At 39.6% G+C, this 27,603-nt stretch overlaps 1 protein-coding gene, 1 long non-coding RNA gene and 1 pseudogene across 3 annotated transcripts; all 3 read left to right on the forward strand.

The window, feature by feature from the left end:
* Window positions 1-203: 203 nt before the first annotated feature.
* Window positions 204-26,348, forward strand: MRPS14 (mitochondrial ribosomal protein S14). 2 transcript variants are annotated; one of them, XM_038542441.1, is made up of 3 exons: window positions 204-343; window positions 11,263-11,421; window positions 25,862-26,335. In XM_038542441.1, the coding sequence occupies exons 1-3, from the start codon at window positions 299-301 to the stop codon at window positions 26,042-26,044; spliced, it is 387 nt and encodes a 128-aa protein (XP_038398369.1). In that variant the 5' UTR covers window positions 204-298; the 3' UTR covers window positions 26,045-26,335. The 2 variants fall into 2 exon arrangements, with proteins under 2 accessions (XP_038398369.1, XP_038398368.1); XM_038542440.1 differs by lacking the exon at window positions 204-343 and adding an exon at window positions 9,298-9,339 and having other exon boundaries at window positions 25,862-26,348.
* Window positions 578-2,620, forward strand: LOC119872523. Its single transcript, XR_005362053.1, has 2 exons — window positions 578-924; window positions 1,339-2,620. It is a non-coding gene; the product is annotated as an uncharacterized LOC119872523 (long non-coding RNA).
* LOC102151987 lies at window positions 12,967-15,260 on the forward strand (annotated as a pseudogene).
* Window positions 26,349-27,603: the final 1,255 nt, after the last annotated feature.

The following is a 27,603-nucleotide window of genomic DNA, read 5'->3' on the forward strand; positions in this document are numbered from 1 at the left end:
AAAGGAGGTAGGTAGGGGCAAAGATACTTGAAAAGTATCGAAAAGCTGAAGAAAAAACAGCAGCACGCGAGGACAGCCGGCGGCACCATCAGCATCAAAGCCGCGCTCCGGGGTTTGTAATTGGCTCACGTTTCGTGAAATACCGCGAGAACGCAAAGCCAATAAGTGAGCCTTCCCGCCATAGGCTAACGCCCCGCCCTGCGCCCCGCCCCCTGCGCTCCGGGCCCCGCCCCTCGCGTCCTCGCCGTAAAGAGCCGTCAATAAATATTCCTGCGCTTCGGCGTTTGCGGCAGACAACATGGCGGCCTCCGTGCTGGGCTCTCTGCTGCGGACCGTCCGGCAGGTCAGGCGCGCGCCCTTAGCCCCGTGCCCCGCCCTCCCTACTGAATCCCCAAACCCGCGGGTCCCCTCCTACTACTCTGCCGCCCGTAGGGTCCAGTGCGGAGTCGTCCCAGGGGAGGTCTCCGAGCCGCGCAGATGCAAATTTGGTGTTCGTAAGCCCGTAACGCACCGGCGCTGAAAGCTGCGGATTGCCGCCGACTTATAAGTGAGAGCAGGCGGAGAAGAGAAGGTGGGGGTTGGGGGGTGTCGGTGGACTGTGACCCCCAGGGACTCCAGCGTTCCGAGGAGAGCAAAGGAGACCTGACGAGAGTCGAGCGAGGGAGAGGGAAAGCCCGGAGACCGGTGGCCCAGAACCAGGCGAGGACAGCGTGGCAGGGAGCAGGGTCTGTGCGCAAAGTTGACAGGCCAGTTACAGGGGGCTGAGACCTGGCTGTCGGATTTAGCAGCGTGAGAGTCGTTGGAGCCCTCATCACAGCAGTTTCGGTGTGTTCGAGAGAGAGGACGAGAGGAAAGAAATGGGAGAGGCTACGAGTATAGACAAATCTTTGCAGATGTTTTGCTGCCAGGGGAGCAGAAAAATGGGTCAGTAGCTACGGGAAGGAGAGGTGGGTTAAGAGTGGGTGTTTTGTGTGCATGTTTTTCCACGTGTCGGAAGTAACTGCCTGTCTTTGTGTTAACCGGCAAGATCCTGTAAGCGGGGGGCGGGGAAAATTGCTGGACCTGTACCCTTGTGCAGGTGACAGGTGGTGAGTCTCAAGTTACACTGTTTGGTCTTAGGAACATGGGCAGGTCATCATCTGTGGTAGTGTTGTCCAACAGGAATATAATGCCAGCTCTATATGTAATTTAAAATACTCTAGTAGCTATGTTAAAGTAAAAAGAAACTTGAAATTAATTTGAATAAAATATTTTGAAGCCAGTATATCCAAAATATTACTTCAGTATGTAACCTATGAAAATGACTTATGAGATATTTACATTGTTTTGTCATACTAGATTTTCAGAATCCAGTTGGGAGTTTTCCTTACAGCACATCTCCGTTTGAATGCTACATTTTCCACCATGAAGATGGAAAATGTAGTCCTACCAAGACAGTAAAGTTGCTTGACGTTTACAACTGCTTCAGTTTAAATTTTTAATGAATTAAAATTAAATAAAATTATGAATTACATTCCCCATCTGCACTGGTTACATTTCAGGGGTTCAGAAGCAGTATGGGGTTAGCGGCTGCTATATCAGAGTGGAGGGAGTTGGGATTGTATGAGATACAACATTGTATTTACACACTGTGGAATTTTTTTTTTAATTTATTTTTTATTGGTGTTCAATTTACTAACATACAGAATAACCCCCAGTGCCCGTCACCCATTCACACTGTGGAATTTAGGCTGGGTAAGGGGGAAACAGGAAATCAAAAGCTGAGAGTGAAAAGGTGGTACAATTAATGAATTAAAAACCTCATAGGGCTTGGTATTGGAGTGTTTGAAGGAGCAAGCCAGACAGAAGTGATAGAGAATGAGACACACAAAACTGAGGTAATGGAAAGTTTCCACTTACTGGTAGTAAAAAACCCAGGGCATGGAAGGGAGTATCAAAAATCACTGGAGGAGAGGAGTTCGAGGAAATTATCAGGAGATAATTTCGTGTATACTGAGATCACCAGGAATTAGGACAAGAATATTGGAGAGTGACAGTGAGCCAGGATCTAGATTCAGTGAAAATGAAAGGGAAGGGCTGTGGTAGATGAGTGCAGGAGTTGAGGGGTGGTGAAAGGTACAAACCAAAAGCAAGAGTCAGAGCTTGCTTTCAGGAAGAAAAGTTTGGGAGCTTCCCTGAAGAGCAAGGAATACATTTCTCCCACCTCCATGGCCATTCACGGGAGAAAAAAACTACAGGGAAAGCCAGCAGGAGGGATTCAGGATTCAGCTAGAGCAAAACTCTGAAGATGTTAAGGGAAGTTGAGGATTTAGATGATTTTGATGACTGTAGAGCACGAATTGAGGGCCCACTGAAAGCATTTTGGGAGTTAAAGACAGATTGGGGGGCAGAAGAGGATGTGTACAGAATAGAATACAATCTTAATGTATATAGCAGTGTTTGAAACCGACAAAATATTGATACTATAAATGTAGGCAAAGGACGTAAAACATTCTCAGAAGAAATAATATAATAGACCAATAAATGTTTTAAGAGTATTTCTTTAAGAGTATTTAAGAGCTAGCCAGAAAAAAAAAAGTTATAAAAAAAAAAAAAAGAAAGAAAGACGTTTAAAAATAGATAGAAACCTGTTCAGAGATGGTAGAGAGGTTGATTAGGAATAGTTTGGAAAAGAAAGAAAATGTTTAATTTTGTTTTCTAAGTTTCCTTAACTTTCAGTTTGATTTGAACCTTGAGTTGCCCTTCAACACAAATTGTTTCTTTCAGCCAGAATGATCTCCCCTGATCTTAGGAGTCTATCTTGTTTATTTTCCTGTTTGGGTTGAACAAACTTCAGCTTCTCTCCCACTGTCCCGTTCCCCAACCCACCCACCCGCCCCCGCAGCTATGTCAAAAATCCGGTCAGTCCTTTCAAAGCTTTGCTAAAGCCCCTTTTTCCATGATAGTTGTTTCCAGCCCCAGTAACCATGGTATTCATTTAACTTAGTCATGTGTTAAATCAATATTGGAATTCCACTGTGCTTGTTTCATTTCCAAGGGTGATTGTAGAATTGTCTTACCCGTTAGCATTGAATGCATTCAGTTTATCTTTTATTAATAGATTGAAAAAATGTTGGTGTTCTAGTAATTTCATTTTCAATTTATATTCTGTATAATGCTGTACGTATATTCTATAAAGAGCTTTTATTGGAAATCATCATTTCCATAGTTAAAATTTTTTTTAAGATTGATTTCTTTCTTGTAGAAAGGAGAGAGTGTGAGTTCGAAGGGGAGGGGCAAAGGGAGAGAATCCCAAGCAGATTCTACACTGAGTGAGGAGCCCGATTTCCAGGCTTGATCTCACCACCCTGAAGATTACAACCTGAGTCCAAACCAAGGATTGGATGCTTAACCAGCTGTGTCACCCAGGTGTCCCTTCATAGCTGAAATTTAATTAACATGTAATGTTTGCTCTGGTTTGGGAGAGACTTGAATTTTGGTGGCCTATGTAATCTATGCCTGAACTAAATTAAGAAAAAATCGGACTGAGTAAATTTGAAGATCTAGTTGGTTTTATTAATTGATGTTGGAATCAGGAACCCTCCCATCTAGCAAGTAGAGGGGAGCTCTCAGGAACTGTACAAAATGGAGGTTTTTATAGGAAAGAGGGTGGGGCAAGAAAGTTATTAGCAAAAGAAAAGGATTGTTCCAGGCAATATCACTTCCCCTTAGAGGGAATGAACAGTGATCTTCTCATGCAGACTACTTCATCTTCCTTTGGGGGATGGAGGACCTGTGGGGCACTTATTGGTGCCCATTAGAAAATTCCTGACTGACCAGTGAAGACTGAAGACTGCTTTTTCTGGGGGAGGTTGAAACCAGGGGTAGATTAGGTATTAAACTTTGGCCTGAGGGCTTGGCCTAAATGATGCCATTTTGGGCCTGTGGTTTTCTCTTATAATTACCACCTTCTGGTCAGACTTTCAGCTTGACAGAAATGTGATAAGAATTGAAGGCACTAGGGGCGCCTGGGTGGCATCTGCCTTTGGCTCAGGGCATGGTCCCGGGGTCCTGGGATCTCAACCTGCATCGGGCTCCCTGTAGGGAGCCTGCTTCTCCCACTGCTTATATCTCTGCCTCTCTCTGTGTGTCTCTTATGAATAACAAATAAAATTAAAAAAAAAAAAAAAAGAATTGAAGGCATTAGCATCACCCAGTAACCAACTTCAAGTTCTAGCAGTTTTTGTTATTCTTCTGTGTGTGATTTCTGTAGGTCGTGATGTTTGGCTTAACCTCTGGGATATTCACAGATCATGGCTTTAGGTTCAGTTTTTTAAGTTGGTCATTTTCTTTGTTCCTTAGATGTTTCAATTTTTTTCCTAATTTAAAAAATTTTTAAAGTTATCTCTATGCCTGACATGGGACTCAAACTTACAACCCTAAGATCGAGTTGCATGTTCTACCGACTGAGCCAGCCAGGCGCCCCCAGATGTTTCAGGTCTTAGGGAGATCATTTGCTTGGTGGTTAGCAGCCGTGAACATGCATTAATAACTTTTGAGAGAATACAACGCATGAGGGGAGCTGTTATGATTACTATAAGCAAGATAATTCCTGATATATGGAATATGTTAAAGAGCTATGGTCCCCAAGAGCCAAATGAATCAAAATTAAATAAGTCAAAGAAAGACCCTGGGAAGGAGCTGCCTTTTTAAGCCAAATGACTTGTTCTGTGATTTTATGTAATTGAGTTTCATCTTCCTCAGAAGTGTTAATCCAGGCACAGCAGGTGGTGGTGGCCATAAGGACTGACACCTTGTTCAGATAAAAGATAATCGAGAGCTAATTTATTATCAAGGACAACTTTGGCTAGGGAGTCTCAGGATCTTTATTGGGCTGTTACTGCTTTAGTAACTTATTTTGCAATAATTTTAAGAATTAAGGAGCAGTTCTTGATCATAGCCTCATTTATGTTTATCCCAATCAGAGAAATATGGGCCTGTCAAATAAATCTGAGTCATGAAAGCCTCCTGGTAGGTCCTTTTTAACTCAACGATGTGAATTCAGGGAAATTGACCAATAAGATGTCTTATTTTGCTTATGAAAAGTCAAGAGCACAGTTAGATTTTCTCCTAGGCTGAAATAAGAGTTACCCCCTCTTCACAAGGGCCTGGGACGTTAATGAGGACATTAATCTTTCCAGGGGGTACCAGATTAAAGGAAAGGAAAAGGAGAGCTGGTTTTATGTTTATTGTATGAAGTCTTGATCTGTCATCTTGAGTGGAAGTAGTCTGTTGCAATGTCAGTTACTTCTCTTTGTCAATTTGATTTAGAAGTCTGAAGCATGGGGATCCCTGGGTGGCGCAGCGGTTTGGCGCCTGCCTTTGGCCCAGGGCGTGATCCTGGAGACCCGGGATCGAATCCCACGTCGGGCTCCCGGTGCATGGGGCCTGCTTCTCCCTCTGCCTGTGTCTCTGCCTCTCTCTCTCTCTGTGTGTGTGTGTGTGTGACTATCATAAATAAATAAATAAATATTAAAAAAAAAAAAAAAAAGAAGTCTGAAGCATCTGTATAGGCCAGGTGTCAGGTGGAGTGGTTTTTCTGGCTGTGTGTATCCATGGCCTAATATCTTTTGGTTTTGCAGCACTGTTAGTGGTCAGGAGCACTTGGGTAAGGTCTTTACCAGTGGGGCTCGAGAACTATTTTTCTCTGATGATGTTTTCAAAATGCCCAATTCTCAGCTTCCAGACTGTAACCAGTAGGATCCTTTGAACTGGGGTTCAGAGAAAGCTTTATGTACATATTGATTATAGAGTTTAGCTTAAGGTATTAAAGATTTATAGTAGCTCGCCATACTAGCATAAGACAACAAGAGATCAGCAGAATGTCATATGTAGATAGAATTCCAAAATGTGGGCAACCTGGGTGGCTCGGCGGTTTGGCGCTGCCTTTGGCCCAGGGCATGATCATGGAGTCCCAGGATCAAGTCCCACCATGGAGCCTGCTTCTCCCTCTGCCTGTGTCTCTGCCCCCCTCTCTCTCTCTCTCTCATTAATAAATGAATAAAATCTTTAAAAAAAATTCCAAAACGTTTGCAAGGTTTTTTGTTAATGTTTGTATGATTTACCTAGTGAAAGGGGTGCACTTTGGTCCTTGGAGATCATGGAAACACACTTCTAACCATTTCTTTGCTGTTGTGGGAGGGCATCAGCTTTGCAGTCAGGGAAAGCTTCAGTCCAATCAGAAAACACTTAAAATAACAGGAACATATTGATTGCCCATGCTAAGTGGCAGTTAAATGAAATCAGCTGCAAGTGCTCAACAGAAGGAGGTTTGAAGCCTCTGGGAGCACAAACAGGATTTTTCCAGGATTGTGGCCTACACAGATTGGACATTACTAGTAGACGGTTTTTGTAATTTGAAAGAAGTCTCCACATTAATGTCTGTCCATAGTTCGAATCATCTTAAATGTATCATGGAGGGTGAAGGAATGCAAAAACTGAAAATCAGGGTTTGACAGCAGAGAAGAGCCACATGGCTGTTTTGGGTTTCCTGTAGTCCTATTTGTGGGCAGCGGTTTTTGAGCCATCTTAATATCTCCAATGTAAGAGCCAACTGTTGTCATGTTACAAGGACACACAAATGGCAGGTTTGGTAGTGAGAGTCCATTTTTGCAGAAGCCGAATGGACTTCAGGCACATGTGCCACAATCTTACAAATACAATATAAAGACTTAGTATTACTTCCTTGACAGTGCTTCTCATGTAATTTACATATTTTTTCTTGTCTCCTTTTTTTTTTTTTATTTTTATTTTTTTTATTTTTTTTTATTTATTTATGACAGTCACAGAGGGAGAGAGAGAGAGGCAGAGACACAGGCAGAGGGAGAAGCAGGCTCCATGCACCGGGAGCCTGACGTGGGATTCGATCCCGGGTCTCCAGGATCGCGCCCTGGGCCAAAGGCAGGCGCCAAACCGCTGCGCCACCCAGGGATCCCTCCTTTTTTTTTTTCTAATTTACATTTTAATTAACCAATCTTTTAGGATATTCCAGGCCAAAGGCTTCATCTAAATTTGATTTTGGGAAGTTTATTAAAAATCTCCAAAAGCAGTTGCCTAAATAGGATCACAGATCATTATGAAACTTAAAAGGTAAAAAAAAAATTGTCAGTATTAATCAAAAGCAGGTTGAAAGTCCAAGAAAACTGTCCTTTTAGCAGAGGGAAAACCAGATCCTCATTTTGTACCACCAGCCTTTTCTTTTCTTTTCTTTTCTTTCTTTTCTTTTCTTTTCTTTTCTTTTCTTTTCTTTTCTTTTCTTTTCTTTTCTTTTCTTTTCTTTCTTTTCTTTTTTCTTTTCTTTCTTTTTTTTTTTTTAAGATTTACTTGTTCATTTGAGAGAGAGAGAGAATCTGAAGCAAACTCCCCACTGAGCATTAAGCCCCACACAGAACTCAGTCTCAGGACCCTGAGATCATAACCTGAGCCGAAAGCAAGCCTGACGCTTAAGCAATTGAGTCACCCAAGTGCCCCGGTACCAGCTTTTGATATTAAAACTCTTTCCTGGGGGCACTTGGGTGGTTCAGTCAGTTCAATGCCTGCCTTTAGCTCAGGTCATGATCCCAGAGTCCTGAGATCGAGTCCTGCATCAGGCTCTTAAACTTTTACTAAGTTAAATGATGAGTTAAGTTAAATTCATTAAATACATAGAATAAGACAAAACACTAAAACATTACTAAACATAGGTTTATCTATTTTGGATTCCTACTACAAAGAAACTAAAAGAGATTTATATGTGTTAATACTACAAGAAAAAAATTTTAAAAGGGACACATATGCTTCTACATAATATGAAATGTATTTATAACTTGGCAAAATTAAGGAATGGTGGTTAACACTCCATTCACAATTGCTTCTTAGTTTTCTTTTTTTAATTTATTTTTTTAAAGGTTTTTAATTTATTTATTAGAGACAGAGAGAGACAGGCAGAGGGAGAAGCAGGCTCCATGCAGGAAGCCCGACATGGGACTCAATCCCTGGTCTCCAGGATCATGCCCTGGGCTGAAGGCGGTGCTAAACCGCTAAGCCACTGGGGCTGCCCGCTTCTTAGTTTTTAGTATGAATTACAGTTTCTAAGGTAAAACGTTTGAATGTATGTAATTAAAACTACTAAAAAAGGAAACATTTCCATATGTCAAGAAAATAGGATGTTTTCAGGAAAGTATGAGAAATAGAGATGAATTTTTTGTTAAAGGGAAAAAAATTAATTTTGTCCTAAAATGAGACTGGTTGTTTAAAGAAAGAAAAAGGACAAAACTGGAATACAGAGGAAAAAAAGAGCAATAGAGGGTTTGTGGAAAAGGAATCTTTGAAAAGGAATTTTAATATGTGGTCAAGCTGGTTAAGATTAAAATGTATTTGGTTTTTAAAGATTTTATTTATTCACGAAAGACCCACAGAGAAGCAGAGACACAGGCAAAGGGAGAAGCAGGTTCCCCGCAAGGAGCCCAGTGCAGGACTCCATCCCAGACCCCAGGATCATGCCCTGAGCCCAAGGCAGACACTCAACCACTGAGCATCCCTAAAATGAATTTGTTTTAAAAAATGAGTTTTGGGGGCACGTGGCAGTCAGTTGAGCATCTGACCCTTGGTTTTGGCTCAGGTTGTGATCTCAGGGTTGTGGATTTGAGCCCTGTGCTGGGCTCCACACTGTGTGGAGTCTGCTTAAAACTCTTTCCCCCATTCCACTCCCCTCTGCAAAAATAAATAAATCTTTAAATCTAAAATAAATACATAAGAACAGGAGATCTTAAGCAGATGGCCTCATCTTCCTTTGGGGGACTGGCCTATGTGGTACTTACTGGCACCCATCAGAAAGTTCTTGACTAGTCAGATAAGACTACTTTTCTGAGGGAGGTTGAAACTGTGAGTAGATTAGGTATTAAACTCTTGTTTGAGGACCCGACCTAAGTGATGCCATTTTGGCCATGTGGTTTTATTTTTTAGCAAGTAAACATGTGACAGTGAGAAATGTATTGTCTTATTACAGAACAACTTGTGCTAAAAATATTAGCTCAGTGATAATTTCAAAGTGCCCTTTACCCTAGCATTCTGCTTCCAAGAATGTATCTTGCTGATCTAAAGGGATGAATGTAAAATAATATATGTAGGAGGTTATTCAGTGCATTCAGTGCATTGTTTTGAATGATAAATGATGAGATGTGATCTAGATGTCCACGAGGAGGTCACAGACTGATTAAATGATGCATCTGTGAGGAGGAGAAAATTTCCTTCTGTTCTTCTATGTTTTCAGCTGGGACTCCTGTAACGAAAGACATGAACAGGAGAAAAGCATACAAATATGTAAGTTTTACATGACAGTGAGCCTTCATAAGGCAATGACGACTGGAAGAAGTGGTTTAACCTGAGTATTTATGCTAAGTCTGGTGAAGTGCTAAGTTTTGGGGAAATGTGATAAGAGAAAATATGAGCTGAGTGTGGTAAACTCAGGGATTGCCAAGGCCTGTTCCTTCACATTCCTCTTGGCATCCCTCCATCTTCAATGGTAAGGCTGACCAACACCCCCCACCCCCCACCCCCTGCCGTAAGCCCCTTTAAGTGTAGGGAGGCACGTCTCACCTGAGGGTCTTACCACCTGCTTCAGGGGGAGGTCAGAAAGTCTTTACTGTACCTGTTGTGTTTCAGATTCCTTTTGCCTGAAATGTATATCAAGGTGCCATATTTTGAGGTAGTGTGCCCTGAACCTTGTCAAGTCCACTGCATGGACAGTGGAATATGTAGCCCAAAGAAAATGGAGAAATTTTTTACATGTGGATATGAAAGCTCTCCAAAATATATTGTTAAATGAAGAAAAAGGGAGGAGGACATGAAACCTGGGAAATAGAGTGTGTGTGTGTGTGTGTGTGTGTGTGTGTGTGTGTGTGTGTGTGTGTAGGTATCTGGAAGGATACACAAGATCTAGTAACAGTGGTACCATTGAAGGTAGAGCAGTGGTCATTGGGTAAGGGATAAGGTGGGAGAGAGTCTGCATGGTTTTTCTTTTTTATATACTTTTTTGGTTTTTGAACCATGTAACTATTAGCCTAAGTAAAGATCCAACAGAATTATATTAAAAATCTAACAAGGGAGGGATCCCTGGGTGGCGCAGCGGTTTAGCGCCTGCCTTTGGCCCAGGGCGCGATCCTGGAGACCCGGGATCAAATCCCATCTCGGGCTCCCGGTGCATGGAGCCTGCTTCTCCCTCTGCCTATGTCTCTGCCTCTCTCTCTCTCTCTCTCTCTCTCTCTCTCTCTGTGACTATCATAAATAAATAAAAAATTTAAAAAAAAAAGAACTATTAACATTTGCAACAATGTGGTTGGAACTAGAGGGTATTCTGCTAAGTGGAGTAAGTCAATCAGACAGTTATAATTTCACTCGTGGAATTTAAGAAACAACACAGAGGATCATAGGGGAAGGGAGGGAAAAATAAAATAAGATGAAATCAGAGGAATATGAACCATAAGAGACTATAGAAAACAGAGAGTCACTGAAGGGGGGGGAGGAAGTGAGGTGAGTGGGTGATGGGCATTAAGGAGGGCACGTGTTGTAATAATGAGCACTGGGTGTTATATGCAACTAATGAATCACTGAACTCTACCTCTGAAACTAATAATACACTGTATGTTAATTGAATTTAAATAAATTTTTTAAAAAATTTCTCCAACACACCTTTTTGGCATTATTAATTACCACCATTTGGATTAATGTACTTTTGTGGAAGTAATTTATTTTGAGTTGTCCACTAGTTTACATTATTAAAGTGATCCAGGGGCACCTGGGAATCTCAGTTAAGTTTCTGCCATGATCCTGGGATCAAGCCCTGCTTTAGGCTCCCTGCTCAGTGAGGAGTCTGCTGCTGCTTCTCCTTCTGCTGTTCCCCCTGCTTGTGCTCTGCAAATACATAAAAAAAAAATAAAATCTTGGGCAGCCCCGGTGGCGCAGCGGTTTAGCGCCACCTTCAGCCCTGGGTGGGGTCCTGGAGACCCGGGATTGAGGCCCACGTCGGGCTCCCTGCGTGGAGCCTGCTTCTCTCTCTGCCTCTCTCTCTCTGTGTCTCATGCATAAATAAATAAAATCTTAAAAAAATAAAATAAAATCTTTAAAGTGATCCAAAATGATTAGAAAAAAAAGTATTAGGTCATAGTCAATAAAAGGGATCACAGGATGAGAGACACTGGCAAAGCCTGGATCTCACTATCCTTCACCTTGTTCCTTGTTATTTAGATGGTTCCTTCATCAGCTTCAGGCCAAGTTCGAGGTTATTATGTGGACTGGAAAATGTTGCGTGATGTGAAGAGACGAAAAATGGCCTATGAATATGCAGATGAGAGGCTACGGATCAATTCACTCAGAAAGAATACCATCTTGCCAAAAGATCTTCAGGTGAGCCTATTAGGATGAGCCCCTTTCTGCCACAAGATCATTCTCAAATCAGAGTACTGTTGAAACTGTTGTGACTTAGTGACAATATAATTTCTGGAGAATATCAAATTCTTGTTAACATAAATTAATACCCTTGAAGTGATTTTGGTGAGTTTCAGATTAAAGAGAATATTCATTCCTAACTCACCTTTTAACTGTTTCATTAGATGACCCTTAGAATCTACTGGTAAGCACACAGATTGGGCAGTTATTTTGACCTAAGATCTCTCTCCCTACTTCCAACTCTTTGAACTGTCAAGGCATTGGGAGGTTTTGCTGATGCTTGAGGGAGGCCATCTGCCTCCTGCCTGGCCTAACCTGTTCCTCTCCTAGGGCAGCTCCTAGCCTATCTCTCTGAACTCCTTTGCCCACCTCTGTGTGCTGAAGCGGCTTCCCATCTAGGTTTACTTTCTTCTACTCTTAACTTGAATAAGAGGATGTCAACCCTATTTGACTTCCTGAAGCATAAGAGCATAAGGTCCTGTGCCTAACTGGTGACATAAAATACCTGCATTCAGGAGTCTTATTGGGGCACCTGGGTGGCTCTAATTAAGTGTTGGACTCCTGACGTCAGCTCAGGTCATGATTTCAGATCTCTACATCCTTGCCAGCATTTGATTTTACCCATTCTGAAAGTTGTAAGGTGATACCTCATTGTGGTTTTGGTTTTCATTTCCCTGATCATTAGTGATGTTGAGCATCTTTTCTGTGTCTGTTGGCCATCTATAATCTTTATGTCTTCTTTGAAAAAATGTCTATTCAAGTCCTCTGCCTATTTTTTAATTGGATTATTTGCCTTTTTGGTATTGAGTTGTATAAGTTCTTTATATACTTTGAATGTTAGCCCTTTATCAGATGTATTGTTTGTACAGGTCTTCTCCCATTCAGTAGGTTGCCTTTTTGTGTTTGATATCCAAGAGATTACTGCCTTTGTTTTCTAGGAGTAATCTGGTTGCAAGTCTTACATTTAGGTCTTTAATCCATATTAAGTTTATTTTTGTATATGGTATAAGTAAGTGGTTCAGTTTCATTCCTTTGCAGGTAGCTGTCCAGTTTACCCAACACCATTTACTGAAAAGACTGTCTTTTCCTCACTGTGCGTTCTTGCATCCTTTCTCATAGATTAATTGACCATTTAAACGTGGATTCATTTTTGGGCTTCCAGTTGTGTCTGATTTTGTGCCAGTACCATCCTGTTTTGATTATTAGAGCTTTGTAGTATATCCTGTTTCTCAGGATTGCTTTGGCTCTTCAGGGTCTTCTGTGGTTCCAAACAAATTTTAGTATTATTTGTTCTCGTTCTATGAAAAATGCTGTTGGTATTTTGATAGGGATGGCACTGAATCTGTAGATTGTTTTGGGTAATATGGACATGTTAATAATATTAATTCTTCCAATCCATGACCATGGGATATCTTTCCATTTTTTGTGTTGTCTTCAGTATCTTTCATCAGTGTCTTAGAGTTTTCAGAATATAGAATTTTTCACCTCCTTGGTTAAATTGGCAGACATAATAAAGGTAGTAAATTGATTACTTATAAAGCCAATATGGAGGTTAAAACATAAAAACTTAAAAAAAAAAAAACATAAAAACTTAGGTAGTAAAATCAGTTTTACCAATGAAAGTTAGTCTAAGGATACACAAAATAAGAAGATGTAAAACATGACATCATATCTATAAAACATGGAGGGTAGGAATTTACTGCTTTTAGTTCGAACTTAAGCTACAATCAATATAATATAAACTGTTATACACATGAGATGTTATATATAACCCAAGAGTAACTACAAATGAAGAAGTTGAAGTAGATACATAAAAAATAAAGCTAAAGAAATTCAAGCATAAGACTAAATATCAAACCCCAAGGGAAGAGAGCAAAAGAAGAAAAAAACCAAACACAATAAGGACACAATTAACAAACTGGTAGTAAGTCTGTGCCTATCAATAATTACTTAAATGTGAATGGACTGATGCTCCAATCAAAAGACATAGAGTGACTGAATGGATAAAAAAAATAAGACCCATCTACATGCTGTTTACCCAAGACTCACTTCAAGACGTAAAGGTATATACAGACTGAAAGTGGAAAAACGTAAACCCTGCAAATAGGAGTGAAAAAAAAAAAAAAGCCAGGCTAATACTTGAGGTGTGTTTTCTGCACTCTGGGAATGGCAGTAGAAGAGGGTCATCAAGGTTTCATTTTCAAGATGGAAAGCCCATCCGACTCAGCTGTGATTTTAGCTAGCACTCCTCAGGACTATGCCAATCCACTGTCTCCCATATGGGGAGTAGTTCAAGAAAACAAGCTATGAGTGCAGCCCTTAGAGAATGCTTAAGGAAAACTAGATCTTCATTTAATTCCTGTTACAGTGTGGTAAAACGCTTGACATAGAGAATGAAGAAAATGATGAGATGTTTTCAGAGAAACCAGCATATTCGATAGAAGAAAACTGTTTGGTATTTCGAGAAAATTTTAAACACACAGATAGTGAATTTGAAGAAATTTATTTGAAAAATACCTTCAAGAATGTCATTGCAGGGCCTAGGTAGCTCAGTTGATAGACCATGCGACTCTTGATGTCAAGGTTGAAAGTTTGAGTCCCACATTGGGCATAGAGATTACTTAGAAATAAAAAAAAGTCAAAAAAAAAAAAAAAAAGAAAAGAAAATCAGTGCATGTGAAACTGAATCACTTGATACTGAGGCTTGCAGTGATCTTCAAAGTGACATTGTAAATGATCTTCCCAAACGAGGATTAAGTGAAGAAAAAGCAAAGTTGGACAAGCAGATTGAGGAGAAAGAACACCTTCTTCAGAGGCTAAAACTGGTAAAAATTTACAGCTCAAAGATTGTCCTGTCTGTTATAGTTGTTAATAAAGAAGTAGAGAAGCTGGAGCCACCTATTGCTTTATGAGTTGTATCAGCTATGTTTGAGGAGAAGAAATCCAGCCTTACTCAGTTGATAGACCACTATGGGTTAGATGATAAATTGCTACACTATAACAGAAATGAAGATGAATTTATAGGTGTTTAATTCATAATTTTTTTTCTCTGCTATTTCTGAGAATGACAACTTAAAACAATACATTTTAAAAGGAAGGTAGAAACCATTAGGGCTTAGATATCTTGATGAACATCAATTTAGGGCACTCTTATATAACTATAAAATAAGTTTTACAGTGAAAATTTAGTATTTTGGATAAATTTGCCACAAAGAAAACTTGACATTTAAAGAAATGTGAAAAGAAACTTAGGTTAAAGAAAAAAAAGATGGCCATTTCTGGAAGTCAGGTTTTTTTTTGTTTTTACAGTTTTACTTATTTAAGTAATCTTTATACCCAGTGTGGGGCTTGAATGCACGACCTGGATATCAAGAAACACATACTCCATTGACTGAGCCAGCCAGGCACCTCTGGAAGTCCATTTTAATATATGGTTTTGCTTATTGTGGTAAAAAAAAAAAAAAATCTTCTAAATATTCAAAAATTGTCTGGTAAATGTCTAAACCTAAAATGGTCTAAAGATGCATGCCTGTTTCCTAAGTTTATGAACCTTGTTTTCATCCATTTCCCATGTATTTCCATCTGGATGGTGTAGCAGGTAATTAAACTTGTTCGTATGTCCAAGCAAACAAACAAACAAAAGACTTTAGAACAAAGACTGTAGCAAGAGACCAAGAAGGGCATTATGTAATAATAAATGGATCGATCCAATAAGAGGATATAACAATTGCAAATCTCTGTACCCAACATAGGACCACCTAAATACATAAAGCAAATATTAATAGATATAAAGAGAGAGATTGACAGTAAAACAAAACTATTAATAGATATAAAGAGAGAGATTGACAGTAAAATGTAGATCATCCAGACAGAAAATCAATAAGGAAACTGCATCTTTGAATGATACATTAGACCAGATCTAACAGATATATACAGAACATTCCATCCAAAAACAGCAGAATACACATTCTTTTCAAGTACATAGGGAACATTCTCTAGGATAGATCACACGTAAGGTCATAAAACAAAGTCTCAAAAAGCTTAAGATGATCGAACTCATATCATACATCGTTTCTGATCACAACAGTATGAACCTAGAAATAATTGTAAGAAGAAAAAACCCACAAACTCTTGGAGGATAAACAACATGACACTAAGCAACAAATGAATCAGGATGAAATCAGAAAATTAATAAAGACATGGAGCCAAATGAAAATAGTGTAGGCTAAAATCTTCAGGACACAGCAAAAGTATTTCTAGGAGGGAAGTTTAGAGTCATACAGGCCTACCTTAAGAATTAAGAAAAATCTCAAATAACTGACCTAACCTAACACTTAAAGGAGCCAGAAAACAACTAACAAATCTCCAAGCTAGTAGATGGAAGGAAATAATAATGATCAGAACAGAAATAAACGAAATAGACATGGAAAAAAAGAACAGAGAAGAACAATGATAGAAAGCTGGTTCTTTGGAAAGATAAACAAAATTAATAAACAGCCAGGCTTATCAAGAAGAAGTAAGGAATAAAATAAATAAAGGAGAGGAAATAACCGATACCACAGAAATATAATTGATTATAAGAGAATATTTGGAAAATTATATACCAGCAAATTGGACAGCCTAGAAGAAATAGGTGAATTCCTAGCAATCTGCAATTTTCCAAAACCAAATCAGGAAGAAATAGAAAATCTGAACAGACGTATTACTAGCAATGAAATTGAATTGGTAATAAAGCTCCCAACAAACAAAATCCAGGATCAGATGTATTCACAGGTGAATTCTCCCACACATTTAAAGAAGAGCTAATATCTATTGTTTTCAAACTACTTCAGTAAATAAAAGAGGAAGGAAAACTTTCAGATTCATTCACATGTCCCCCATTACCCAATACCAAAAGCAGACAGGGACACTACAAAAAAAGAAAACCACAGGCCAAAACCTCTGATGATCATAGGTAAAAAAAAAAATCCTAAAAAAAGCAAAGCCATTTCAAAGGATCATTCTCCACAATCAAAGAGATTTATTTCAGGGATGCAAGGGTAGTTCACTTTTGGCAAATCAGACTACCCACAAAGAATAAAACCCATATGATCATCTCAGTAGATGTATTTGACAAAATACAACAGCCATTCATGATGAAACTCAAACTGGATTTAAGGGGAACATACCTCAACTTAATGAGAAGGTCATTTATATAATGTAAATGAAGGTCATTTACAGCTAATGTAATACTAATGGTGAAAAATTGAAAGCTTTTCCGGTAAATTTGGAAATAAGACAAAAATGTCCACTTTCACTACTTTTATTCAGTATGGTACTGGAACTCTTAACTGTAGCAGTCACACAAGGAAAAGAAAAGTCATCAAAATTGGTAAAGTAAAATTGTCATTGTTTGCAGATGACCTAATACTATACATAGAAAACCCTGGGGCACCTGGGTGGCACAGTTGGTTAAGAACCCCTCTTGGTTTCAGCTCAAGTCATGATCTCAGGGAGTGAGATTGAGCCCTGCGTCAGGTTCCACACTTGGCAAGGGATCTACTTGAGAGATTCTCTGTCTCCTTCTCCCTGCCCTTCTTCTCCCTCCACTCATTTGTGTGCGCATGCTTTCTCTCTCTCTCTCTAAAATAAATAAAATATTCTTAAAAACCCAAATGACTCCACCAAAGAACTATTAGAACTGATAAATGATTTTAATAAAGGTGCAAGATATAAAATTAATATACAGAATCTGTTCTAATTCCAAACATTAATAATGAAGTAGGAAAAAGAGAAATTAAGAAAACAGTCCCATTTACAATTATACCAAAAAGAATATAATACCTAGGGCATACTTTTTTTTTTTTTACATTTGTTTTTATTTGTTTGATTTGCCAACACCCAGTGCTCATCCCATCAAGTGCCCTCCTCAGTGCCCATCACCAGTTACCCCAGTCCCCCGCCCACCTCCCTTCCACAACCCTTTGTGGAGTCTCTCATGGTTTGTCTCCCTCTCTAATTTTTCCCATTCAGTTCCCTTCCTTTCCCTTATAATCCCTTTCACTATGTCTTACATTCTACATATGAGTGAAACCATATGATGATTGTCCTTTTCCGATTGAGGAAATACTCTTTAATGCTTAATAGTTTGAGTTAATATAGTGGCTTTCATATACATTATCTTATTTAATTTATGTACTATGTTAGAGTAATTAATGTGCTTTCTCACAGTCTGGTGGAGGGTCAGTCATACTTGTCATATTTGAGTGAATATAATCACACACATTAATATGCACATATATAAGAAAAAATCTCTGCTGAGAAATCCTTAATGCAAGCTTCTGCAGTAATCTCTTTTTCCTCCATCTCAACCACTTTTGTCCTTACTAGATTCATTCTCTATATTGCAAGTGATCTTTTAAAAATGTAAATCTCATCTGATCTCTCATCTTCACTTCTCCAGCAGTCAGAATCTTTACCATAGGTGTCAGAGCTCTGTCACCCTTCTGCAGCCTCCTCTCAAATCACATTTGATCTGTATCCCAGAGGTTTCACGTTTTCATGACTGGTAAGTCAAATGGGAAATAACCTAAATTTATATCTTTTTAAAAATATTTTATTTATTTATTCATAGAGATACAGAGGGGGGGGGGGGCGGCAGAGGGAGAAGCAGGCTCCACGCAGAGAGCCTGACGTGGGACTGGATCCCGGGGCTTCAGGATCACGCCCAGGGCTGCAGGCGGCGCTAAACCGCTGCGCCACCAGGGCTGCCCCCCTAACTTTATATCTTAAGGAACTAGAAAAAAGAAGAGCAAAGTAAGTAAGCCCAAGTTAGCAAAAGAAAGGAAATAACAGGGGCACCTGGCTGGCTCAGTTGGTAGAACATGCAACTCATGAATTCAAGGCCCACATTGGGCATAGAGCTTACTTAAAGAAAAAGGGAAAGAAAAGAAATAACAAAGAATAAAAGCAGAAATAAATGGAGACTAGAAAAATACTAAGGATCAGTGAAACTAAGCTGATGTTTTGAAAAGATAGACAAAATTGACAAATCGTTAGCTAAACAACTCAAAATCAGAAATGAAAAAGGAAACATTACAGCTGTTATTACAGAAATACAAATAAACTGATATGAGCCATTATATGCCAACAAATTGGATAACCCAAAAGAAATGGATAAATTCCTAGAAATATACAGCCTAAAAAGACTAAATGGAGGAGAAATAGAAAATCTGAACTGACCAATAATGAATAATGCTATTGAATTAGTAATCAGAAACTTTTCAGTGAAGAAAAGCCCAGGACCATATGGCTTCATGAGTGAGTTCCATGAAACATTTAAAGGTGTAATACTAGGGTGCCTCAGTGTCTCAATTGGTTAAGTGTCTGTCTCTTGATTTCCAGCTTGGGTCATGATCTAAAGGTTATGTGATCAAGCTCCATCCCAGGCTCCTTGCTGGACATGGAGCCTGCTTGGGAGTCTCTTTCTCCTTCTCCTTCTCCTTCTCCTTCTCCTTCTCCTTCTCCTTCTCCCCCCTCCAAATTTTTTTTAAATCATTAAAGAAAAAGGTAGATTAATACAATACTTCTTAAACTCTTCCAAAAACTTGAAGGCAAGGGAACATTTCTAAATTTATTTTATCAAGCCAGTATAACCCTGTTACCAGGGCAGCCCCGGTGGCCCAGCGGTTTAGCGCCGCCTTCAGCCCAGGTCATGATCCTGGAGCCCCGGGATCGAGTCCCACGTCGGGCTCCCTGTGTGGAGCCTGCTTCTCCCTCTGCCTGTGTCTCTGCCTCTCTCTCTCTCTCTATCTCATGCATGCATAAATAAAAATCTTTAAAAAAAAAACAACAACAGCAAATAAACAACCCTGTTATCAAAGCCAAATAAAGACACGATAAGAAAAGAAACTAAAGGAGTGCCTGGGTGGCTAACTCTTGATTTCAGCTCAGATCATGACCTCAGGATTGTGAGATCAAGCCCCCTGCATGGCGCTCTCCTGGGTGATGAGCCTGCTTAAGATTCTCTCTCTCTCTCTCTCTCTCCCCCCCACCCTCTCTCTGTCTTTCTCTCCTCCCCTCCCTGCCTCCCCCCTCAACTTCCCACTCAAAGAAAAGAAACTACAGACCAATATCCCTGAAGAATGTAGATGCAAAAATTTTTAAAATACTAGCAAATCCTATCCAATACCATATTAACAGTATCATCCATTATTATCAAATGGGATTTATCCCTAGGATGCAAAGATGGTTCAACATATGCAAATCAATAAATATGATACACCACATTAATAGAATGAAATACAGAAATCATATAGTCATCTCAACAGATGTAGACAAAGCATTTGACAAAATAACAAGATTTTTTTATAAAAGCTTTCTAGAAATTGGGTGTAGAAGAAACATGTAACAAAATAATAAGCCCATAGGTAACATTACACTTAGTGGTAAGAGGTTGAACGCTTTTTGCCTAAAGTCAGGAACAAGAAAAAGATGTCCACTCATGGCTCTTCTATTCAGCCCAGTACTGGAAGTCCCAGCCAGAGTACTCAGGCAAGAAAATTTTTTAAAAAGGTTGGCTCAGTGGTTGATCCTGTGTTTATGGATCAGAAGGATTAATATTGTTAAAATGTCCATATGTGGGGCACTCTTGATTTAAACTTGGGTCATGACCTCAGGGTTGTGAGATCTAGCCCTGTGTTGGGCTCTGTGCTCAGTGGGGAGTCTGCTGGGGATTCTTACTTTCCCTCTCCCCCTGTCCCTTCTCCCTCTCTCTATCTCTCTCTAAAATAAATAAATAAGTCTTTAGGGCAGCCCGGGTGGCTCAGGGGTTTAGCACCACCTTCAGCCCAGGGCGTGATTCTGGGAACCCAGGATTGAGTCCTGCGTTGGGCTCCCTGCATGGAGTCTGTTTCTCCCTCTGCCTTTGTCTCTGCCTCTCCCTGTGTGTGGGTCTCTCACGAATAAACAAATTAAATAAATAAATGAATAAATAAGTCTTTAAAAGAAAAGAAAATGTCCTTATTATACACGAATCCATGTATAGACTTTTTGCAAGCCCTATCAAAATTCCAATGGCATTTTCCCCAGAAAGTAAAAAAAAAAAAAAAAAAAAGCCTAAAATTCATATGGAATCACAAAAGAGCCCTGAATAGCCAAAGCAATCCTGAAAAAGAACAAAGTGGAGACAACACACTTCCTAATTTAAAGCTTTATTATAGGGGCTCCTGACTGGCTGTCAGTGGAGTGTGTGACTCTTGATCTCAGGGTTGTGAGTTCCAGCCCCACACTGGGTATCAAAATTACTTAAAAATAAAATAACCATTTTATTACAGAATTGTAATACTCAAAATAGTATGATACTGCATGAAAACAGACACTAAGAACAGTGGAAGAGAACCAAGAGCCCAGTAATAAACCCATTCCTATACGGTCAACAAATATTCAACAAAGGAACCAAAACTATGCAACACAGAGAGAATAGTTGCTTTAATAAATGGTGTCAAGGAAACTAGATGTTTAGGTGCAAAAGAATGAAATTGGACATCTGTCTTATTACACCACTTACAATAGTTAACTCGAAATGAATGAAAACTTATCTGAACTGTAAAACTAGAAGAAAACATGAGGGAAAAGCTCCTTGACATTTGGTCTTGGCAGTGATTTTTTTTTTTTTTTTTTTTTTAAGATATGACACCAAAAGCACAAGCAACGAAAGCAAAAATAAGTGGGACTACATAAAAGTAAATAACTCTGCACAGCCAAAAGCCTGATAAAGGGTTAATATCCAAAATATATAAGAAACTCTTCTAGTTCAATAGCAAAAGAAACCCCAAAAACACTTTAGTTGAAAAATGAACAGAGAACCTAAATAGATGTTTTTTTCAAAGATGTACAAATGTCCCCTACAGGTACATGAAAAGATGCTCAGCATCACTTATGATCAGGGAAATGCAAACCCAAAACCACAATGAGATGTTAGAATAACTATTATCAAAAAGACAAAGTGAATAACTGTTAGAATAACTATTATCAAAAAGACAAACTGGGGACGCCTGGGTGGCTCAGTGGTTTAGCGCCTGCCTTTGGCCCAGGGCATGATCCTGGAGTCCCAGGATCGAGTCCCATGTCAGTCTTCCTGCATGGAGCCTGCTTCTCCCTTGGCCTGTGTCTCTGCCTCTCTCTCTCTCTCTCTCTCTGTCTCTCAAGAATAAATAAATAAAATCTTTAAAAACAAAACAAAACAAAAAAACAAAGGGTAACTTTTGGCAAAGATGTGCAGAAAAGGATACTTTTGTGCACTATTGGGGATGTAAATTGGTGCACTAATTATTGAAAACTGTGTGGAGCTTCCTCAAATAGTTAAAAATAGAACTACCCTATGACCCAGTAGTTCTGCTTCTGCATATCTGAAGAAAATTAAAATAGTAATTTGAGAAGATACCTGCACTCCCATGTTCATAGCAGCATTATTCACAATAGCCAAGATAGGGAGGCAACCTAAGTGCCAGCAAATGAATGTGATATTTATTAAAAGAAAATGTGGTGTACATACACACATATACAACATACAATAGTATTTTACCTTTTGCAGTAAGATAAATGTACCTGGGGAGCATTACGTTAAGTAAGTCAGAGAAAGACAAATACTTTTTGGTTTCACTTACATATGGAATGTGGAGTAAGTTGAACTCCTAGGAACAGATTAGAATGGTGGTTACCAGTGGCTGGGAGGTAGGGGAAAATGGGGAGATCTTGGGCAATCTACAAACTTCTATTTATAAGGTGAGTAAGTTCTGAGTCTAACATATCAAATGGTAATTATAGACAATAAAGTATTATATGCTTGAAAGTTACTAAGAGAGGAAATGTTAAATGTTCTCATCACCAAAAAAGGGGGGGGAGGGTAATTATTTGGGATGATGGAGGTGTTCACTAGGCCTTTATTGTAATTATTTTGCAGTGTATGCATATATCAGATCATCATAGTGTGTTACACAGTTAAATCTCAAAATGGGAAAAACCTATGAGGAGACAACAGAAATATGTTCATGTATTTTCCAAATGATTTAAACAAGAATGTGTGGTATTAGGTGAAAAACTAAGGAAGACAAGAATACAAAATTAATATACAGAAATTGATGACATTTCTATACACTAATGATAAAGTAGCAGACAGAGAAATTAAGAAAACAGTCTTGTTTACAACTGCGCCAAAAACAAAATAGCTAGGAGTTAACCAAGGAGGTAAATAAAAGACCTGTACTCTGAAAACTATAAAACACTGATGAAATTGAAGACAAGGGCAGCCCTGGTGGCTCAGCGGTTTAGCCGTCGCCTTCAGCCCAGGGTGTGATCCTGGAGACCCAGGATCAAGTCCTGCGTCGGGCTCCCTGCATGGAGCTTGCTTCTGCCTGTGTCTCTGCCTCTCTCTCTGTGTCTCTCATGAATAAATAAATAAAAATTTTTTTAAAAATTGAAGACAATACAAACAAATGGAGAGCTATTCCATGGTCATGGGTTGGAAGGATTAATATTGTTAAAATGTCCGTACTACCCAAAGAACTCTATAAATTCAGTCCAATTCCTATCAAAATACCGACAGTACTTTTCACAGAACTAGAACAAATAATATATTTTTTAAAGATTTTATTTATTTATTCATGAGAGACACACAGAAGGAAGCAGAGACATAGGAAGAGGGAAGAGAAGCAGGCTGCATGCAGAGAGCCCGATGTTTGACTCGATCCTGGGACGCTCTGAGCCAAAGGCAGACGTTCAACCGCTGAGCCACCCAGGAGTCCCTAGAACAAATAATATTAAAAATTTTATGGAACCATGTAAGAGCTCAGATACCAAAGTAATCTTGAAAAAGAACAAAGCTGGAGGTATCCCAATCCTAGATTTCAAGATATACTACAAAGTGGGGCAGCCCTGGTGGCTCAGCGGTTTAGCGCCGCCTTCAGCCCAGGGCATGATCCTGGGGACCCGGGATCGAGTCGCATGTCGGGCTCCCTGCATGGAGCCTGCCTCTCCCTCTGCCTGTGTCTCCGCCTCTCTCTCTCTCTCTCTCTCTCTCTCTCTCTTCTCTGTCTCTGTCTCTCATGAATAAATAAATAAATCTTAAAAAAAGAAAAGATATACTACAAAGCAATAATAATCAAAACAATGTAGCACTGGCACAGAAATAGATATATAGATCACTGGAACAAAATAGGACAGAAATAAACTCGCTTAATCTATGACAAAGGACAACTACATGCAAAAGAATGAAATTAGACCATGTACTTATACCTACATAAAAGAAAACTCAAAATGGATTAAAGACCTAAATGTGAGATGTGAAACCATAAATCTCCTAGAAGAAAATATAGGCAGTAATTTCTTTGACATCATCTGTAGCACCATTTTTCTAGATATATGTCTCCTCAGGCAAGGGAACCAAGTATAAATAAACTTTTGGGAATAACACCACAATAAAAGCTTTTGCACATCAAAGGAAACCATCAATAAAGTAGAAAGCCTATTGCATAGGAGAAGATATTTGCAAATGATATGTTGCAAATGATTATAGAGGTTAGTACCCACAATCTATAAAGACCTTCTACAACTTGGGGCTCCTGGGTGGCTCAGTCAGTTAAGCATCTGCCTTTGGCTCAGGTCATGATCCTGGGGTCTTGGGATAGAGCCCTGCTTTGGGCTCCTTGCTCTGCTGCGAGCCTGGTTTTCTCTCTCCCTTTGCCTGCCACTTCTGCTTGTGCTCACTCTCTGTCAGATGGATGAATAAAATCTTAAAAACAAAAACACTTATACAACTCAACACCCAAAAAAGCAAATATTTAAAAATAGAGGACCTGAATAGATACTTTCCTGAAGAAGACATCCAGATGGCCAACAGACACATGAAAAGATGTTCCATATCACTCATCACCAGGGAAATGCCAATCAAAACTACAATGAGATGTCGCCTCACACCTGTCAGAATAGTTAGAAGTAAAAAGAAATACGTGTAGGCAAGGATGTAGATTCAAGAGAAACTTTGTGTGTGTGTTGGTGGGAATATAAATTGGTACAGACACTGTGGAAAACAGCATGGAAGCTGCTCAAAAAATTAAACATAGAACTACCGTATAATTCAGTAATTCCCCTCCTGGATACTTGCCCATGGAAAACAAAAACACTAATTCAGAGATCCATACACCCCTGTGTTACTGAAGCATTGTTTATAGTAGCTGAGATAGGGAAGCAACCCAAGTGTCCATCAAAAGGAAAATGGGTAAAGAAGGAGTGTGTGTGTGTGTATACACTTATGTATATACAGTGGAATATTATTCGACCATAAAAAATGAGATTTTGTCATTTGTAACAACATGGATGGACCTAGAAAGTATTATGCTAAGTGGAAGAAAAACAAATGCCATGAGAATTCACTTATATTTGGAATCGAAACAAATACAAAAGCAGACCCATAAATCCAGAGAACAAACTAATGGTTGCCAGGGTTGGAGGAGAGAGATGGGCACAGGAAGTGAAAGGAAGTGGGAGGTATAGGCTTCCTGTTTATACTGAGTCATGGGATGAAATGTACAGCATAGGAATATGGTCACTGGTGTGATGGTGTGGTGTGGTGACAGAAGGTAGCTACACGTGTGGTAAGCACAGCATAAGTATAGATTTGTCGAATCACTGTCGTACACCTGAAACTGTGTGTCAAGTATACTTCAATAGAAATAAAATAAGATCCAAGAAAAATTTAGGTAGCTGCCCTATTCGTAATAGCTCAAAACTAGAAACTACCCAGATGTCCATCAGTTATAGAATGGATAAAGGAATTATGATATGTTCACACAAAGAAAATCACCACCAGTGAGGATGAATCAATCCCAACACATGCAACAAACAGCAGGGATGAATCTCACAAGCATATTATTGAATAAAAAAGCCAAAGAGAAATGAATAAAAAAAGAATGCCTACTGTATGGCTATGTTTATATAAAATCTAAATAAGAATTCATCATTGGTGTTAGTAATCAGGTGAGCTGCTGGCTACAGTGCCTGTGTTCAGTGTCTGAAAGGAGGCACAGGTGGGGCCCGGGCTGCTACTGCCGTTTGGTTACATCTCTGGTTGCTTGTTACAGAGATGTTAAGTTACTGAGCTTTACACTTAATGGTTTGTGGATTCTTGAGTGTCTATGTTAAATTTCTATAAAATTCTTAAAAATTGTTTTGGGAGCATGCCAAACATTTCTGTCATTTTCCTGGTCTATTTGTTTCTACCTACCCAGAGGTTAAGGTTCACTACTGTGTCTGAGGTTCTTTGGCAGACTGGCTACATCAGTGAATCTAGCCCTCTGTTCCGACTTAAGCATCTAGAATAACTGTGCATGTGATCTGGGTAGTAATGTTGTGACTCCCTTAGGAAGTGGCTGATGGAGAAATTGCCGCCCTTCCCCGGGATAGCTGTCCTGTCAGAATCCGAAACCGGTGTGTTATGACATCCCGTCCACGTGGTGTAAAGCGGCGCTGGAGGCTTAGTCGTATTGTCTTCCGTCACTTAGCAGACCACGGGCAGCTGTCCGGGGTCCAGCGAGCAGTATGGTAACCGGCTTCTGAACCTTCTGAGCAGGGAAACCAGTTCTGGCAAGAAGAGACCTCTCTGCTCGGGGAAAACCTAGTTTCACAGGGGTGCAGCATGGGAGTCTGCTCTGCCTGATGCTGCCTACGGTTAAAGTACTTTTTAACTTCAAATGAAGAAATTTGGATGTTTCATTCTGTCCGTGAATTCCAGCTATCTGAGAATTATCTTTTCTCTTGGACTTAAAAATGAAACACACTGTTTCCATGCATGGTACAAGGAGTAGAGTAATAAAAAATATTCTGTGAAAAAAAAATATTCTGTGAAAATATTCTCTGTATGCCTGCCTTTTCCTTCACACTTAAAACTTTTAGCAACGTATGAGGGTTCCTGTATTTTTAAGGGCATTGTTTGATAAAGCAGTGTCATCTAATAGTTAATGCAACTCATGGACAAGTAGCTCATTTGTGGCAATTTGTCCTCATGGCCTGGCTTCCCTACGCTGCACAGCACACTCTACTGTTAGGGCAACAAGGTAGAGCTTATGCTCTCAGTTATCTAATTCATGCTCGACTTCTCTGTGTGGTAGTTGGACCCGAGGCAGAAGCACTACATGTTTTCTTGTTCCATCTTCAACAGCCTTTAGAACAAATGTCTCTTTAAGCCCCTGAAAATCTATCCAAACAGGAAAAAATTGTTGGAATAGTTTACATTTTCTGTATTCTTGTTTATTTTGTCTGTAACAGAAATGGGTAAAGGTAGCAAAGGATTGTCTTGTTCAGGGCAGCCCGGGTGGCTCAGCGGTTTAGCACCGCCTTCAGCCCAAGGCATGATACTGGAGACCCGGGATCAAGTCCCACGTCGGGCTCCCTGCATGGAGCCTGTTTCTCCCTCTGCCTGTGTCTCTGCCTCTCTTTCTCTCTCTCTCTCTCTCTCTCTCTCTCTCTCTCTCTGAATAAATAATATTATATTATATTATAATATTATTATAATATTATAAATAATATATTATATTATTATATTATATTATATTATAATATTATATTATAATATTAATATTATTCTCATGAATAAATAAAATCTTTAAAAAAGGGATCCCTGGGTGGCGCAGCGGTTTAGTGCCTGCCTTTGGCCCAGGGCGCGATTCTGGAGTCCCAGGATCGAGTCCCACATCGGGCTCCCTGCATGGAGCCTGCTTCTCCCTCTGCCTGTGTTTCTGCCTCTCTCTCCCCCTATGTCTATCATGAATAAATAAAATCTTTAAAAAAAAAAAATCTTTAAAAAAAATTCTTTCAAAAAAAAAATAGATCGTCTTGTTCAGTAACTCAGCAGTGATCTGCTTCAGTGATAGAAATGTCCAGGGTGTAGTAGGCAAGCACCTATGTAACGTCAGCAAAATATTCCCAGAGCTGACGTCTGAACTTAAGAGGCAAGGGATGAAATTTTGGCAAGGGGAACCGTGGAAGCAGAGGCGCGAAGGCATCAGAGTGGGACAGCAGTCCCTTCACTGGGTGAGAAACATGAAACACGAGACAAAGGCCATCTCACGGAAGATACCACATTCTGGGAAGGTAAGCCTTCAGTGA

This window comes from Canis lupus, chromosome 7, assembly GCF_011100685.1.
Source record: "Canis lupus familiaris isolate Mischka breed German Shepherd chromosome 7, alternate assembly UU_Cfam_GSD_1.0, whole genome shotgun sequence".
Classification (NCBI taxonomy): Eukaryota; Metazoa; Chordata; class Mammalia; order Carnivora; family Canidae; genus Canis; species Canis lupus.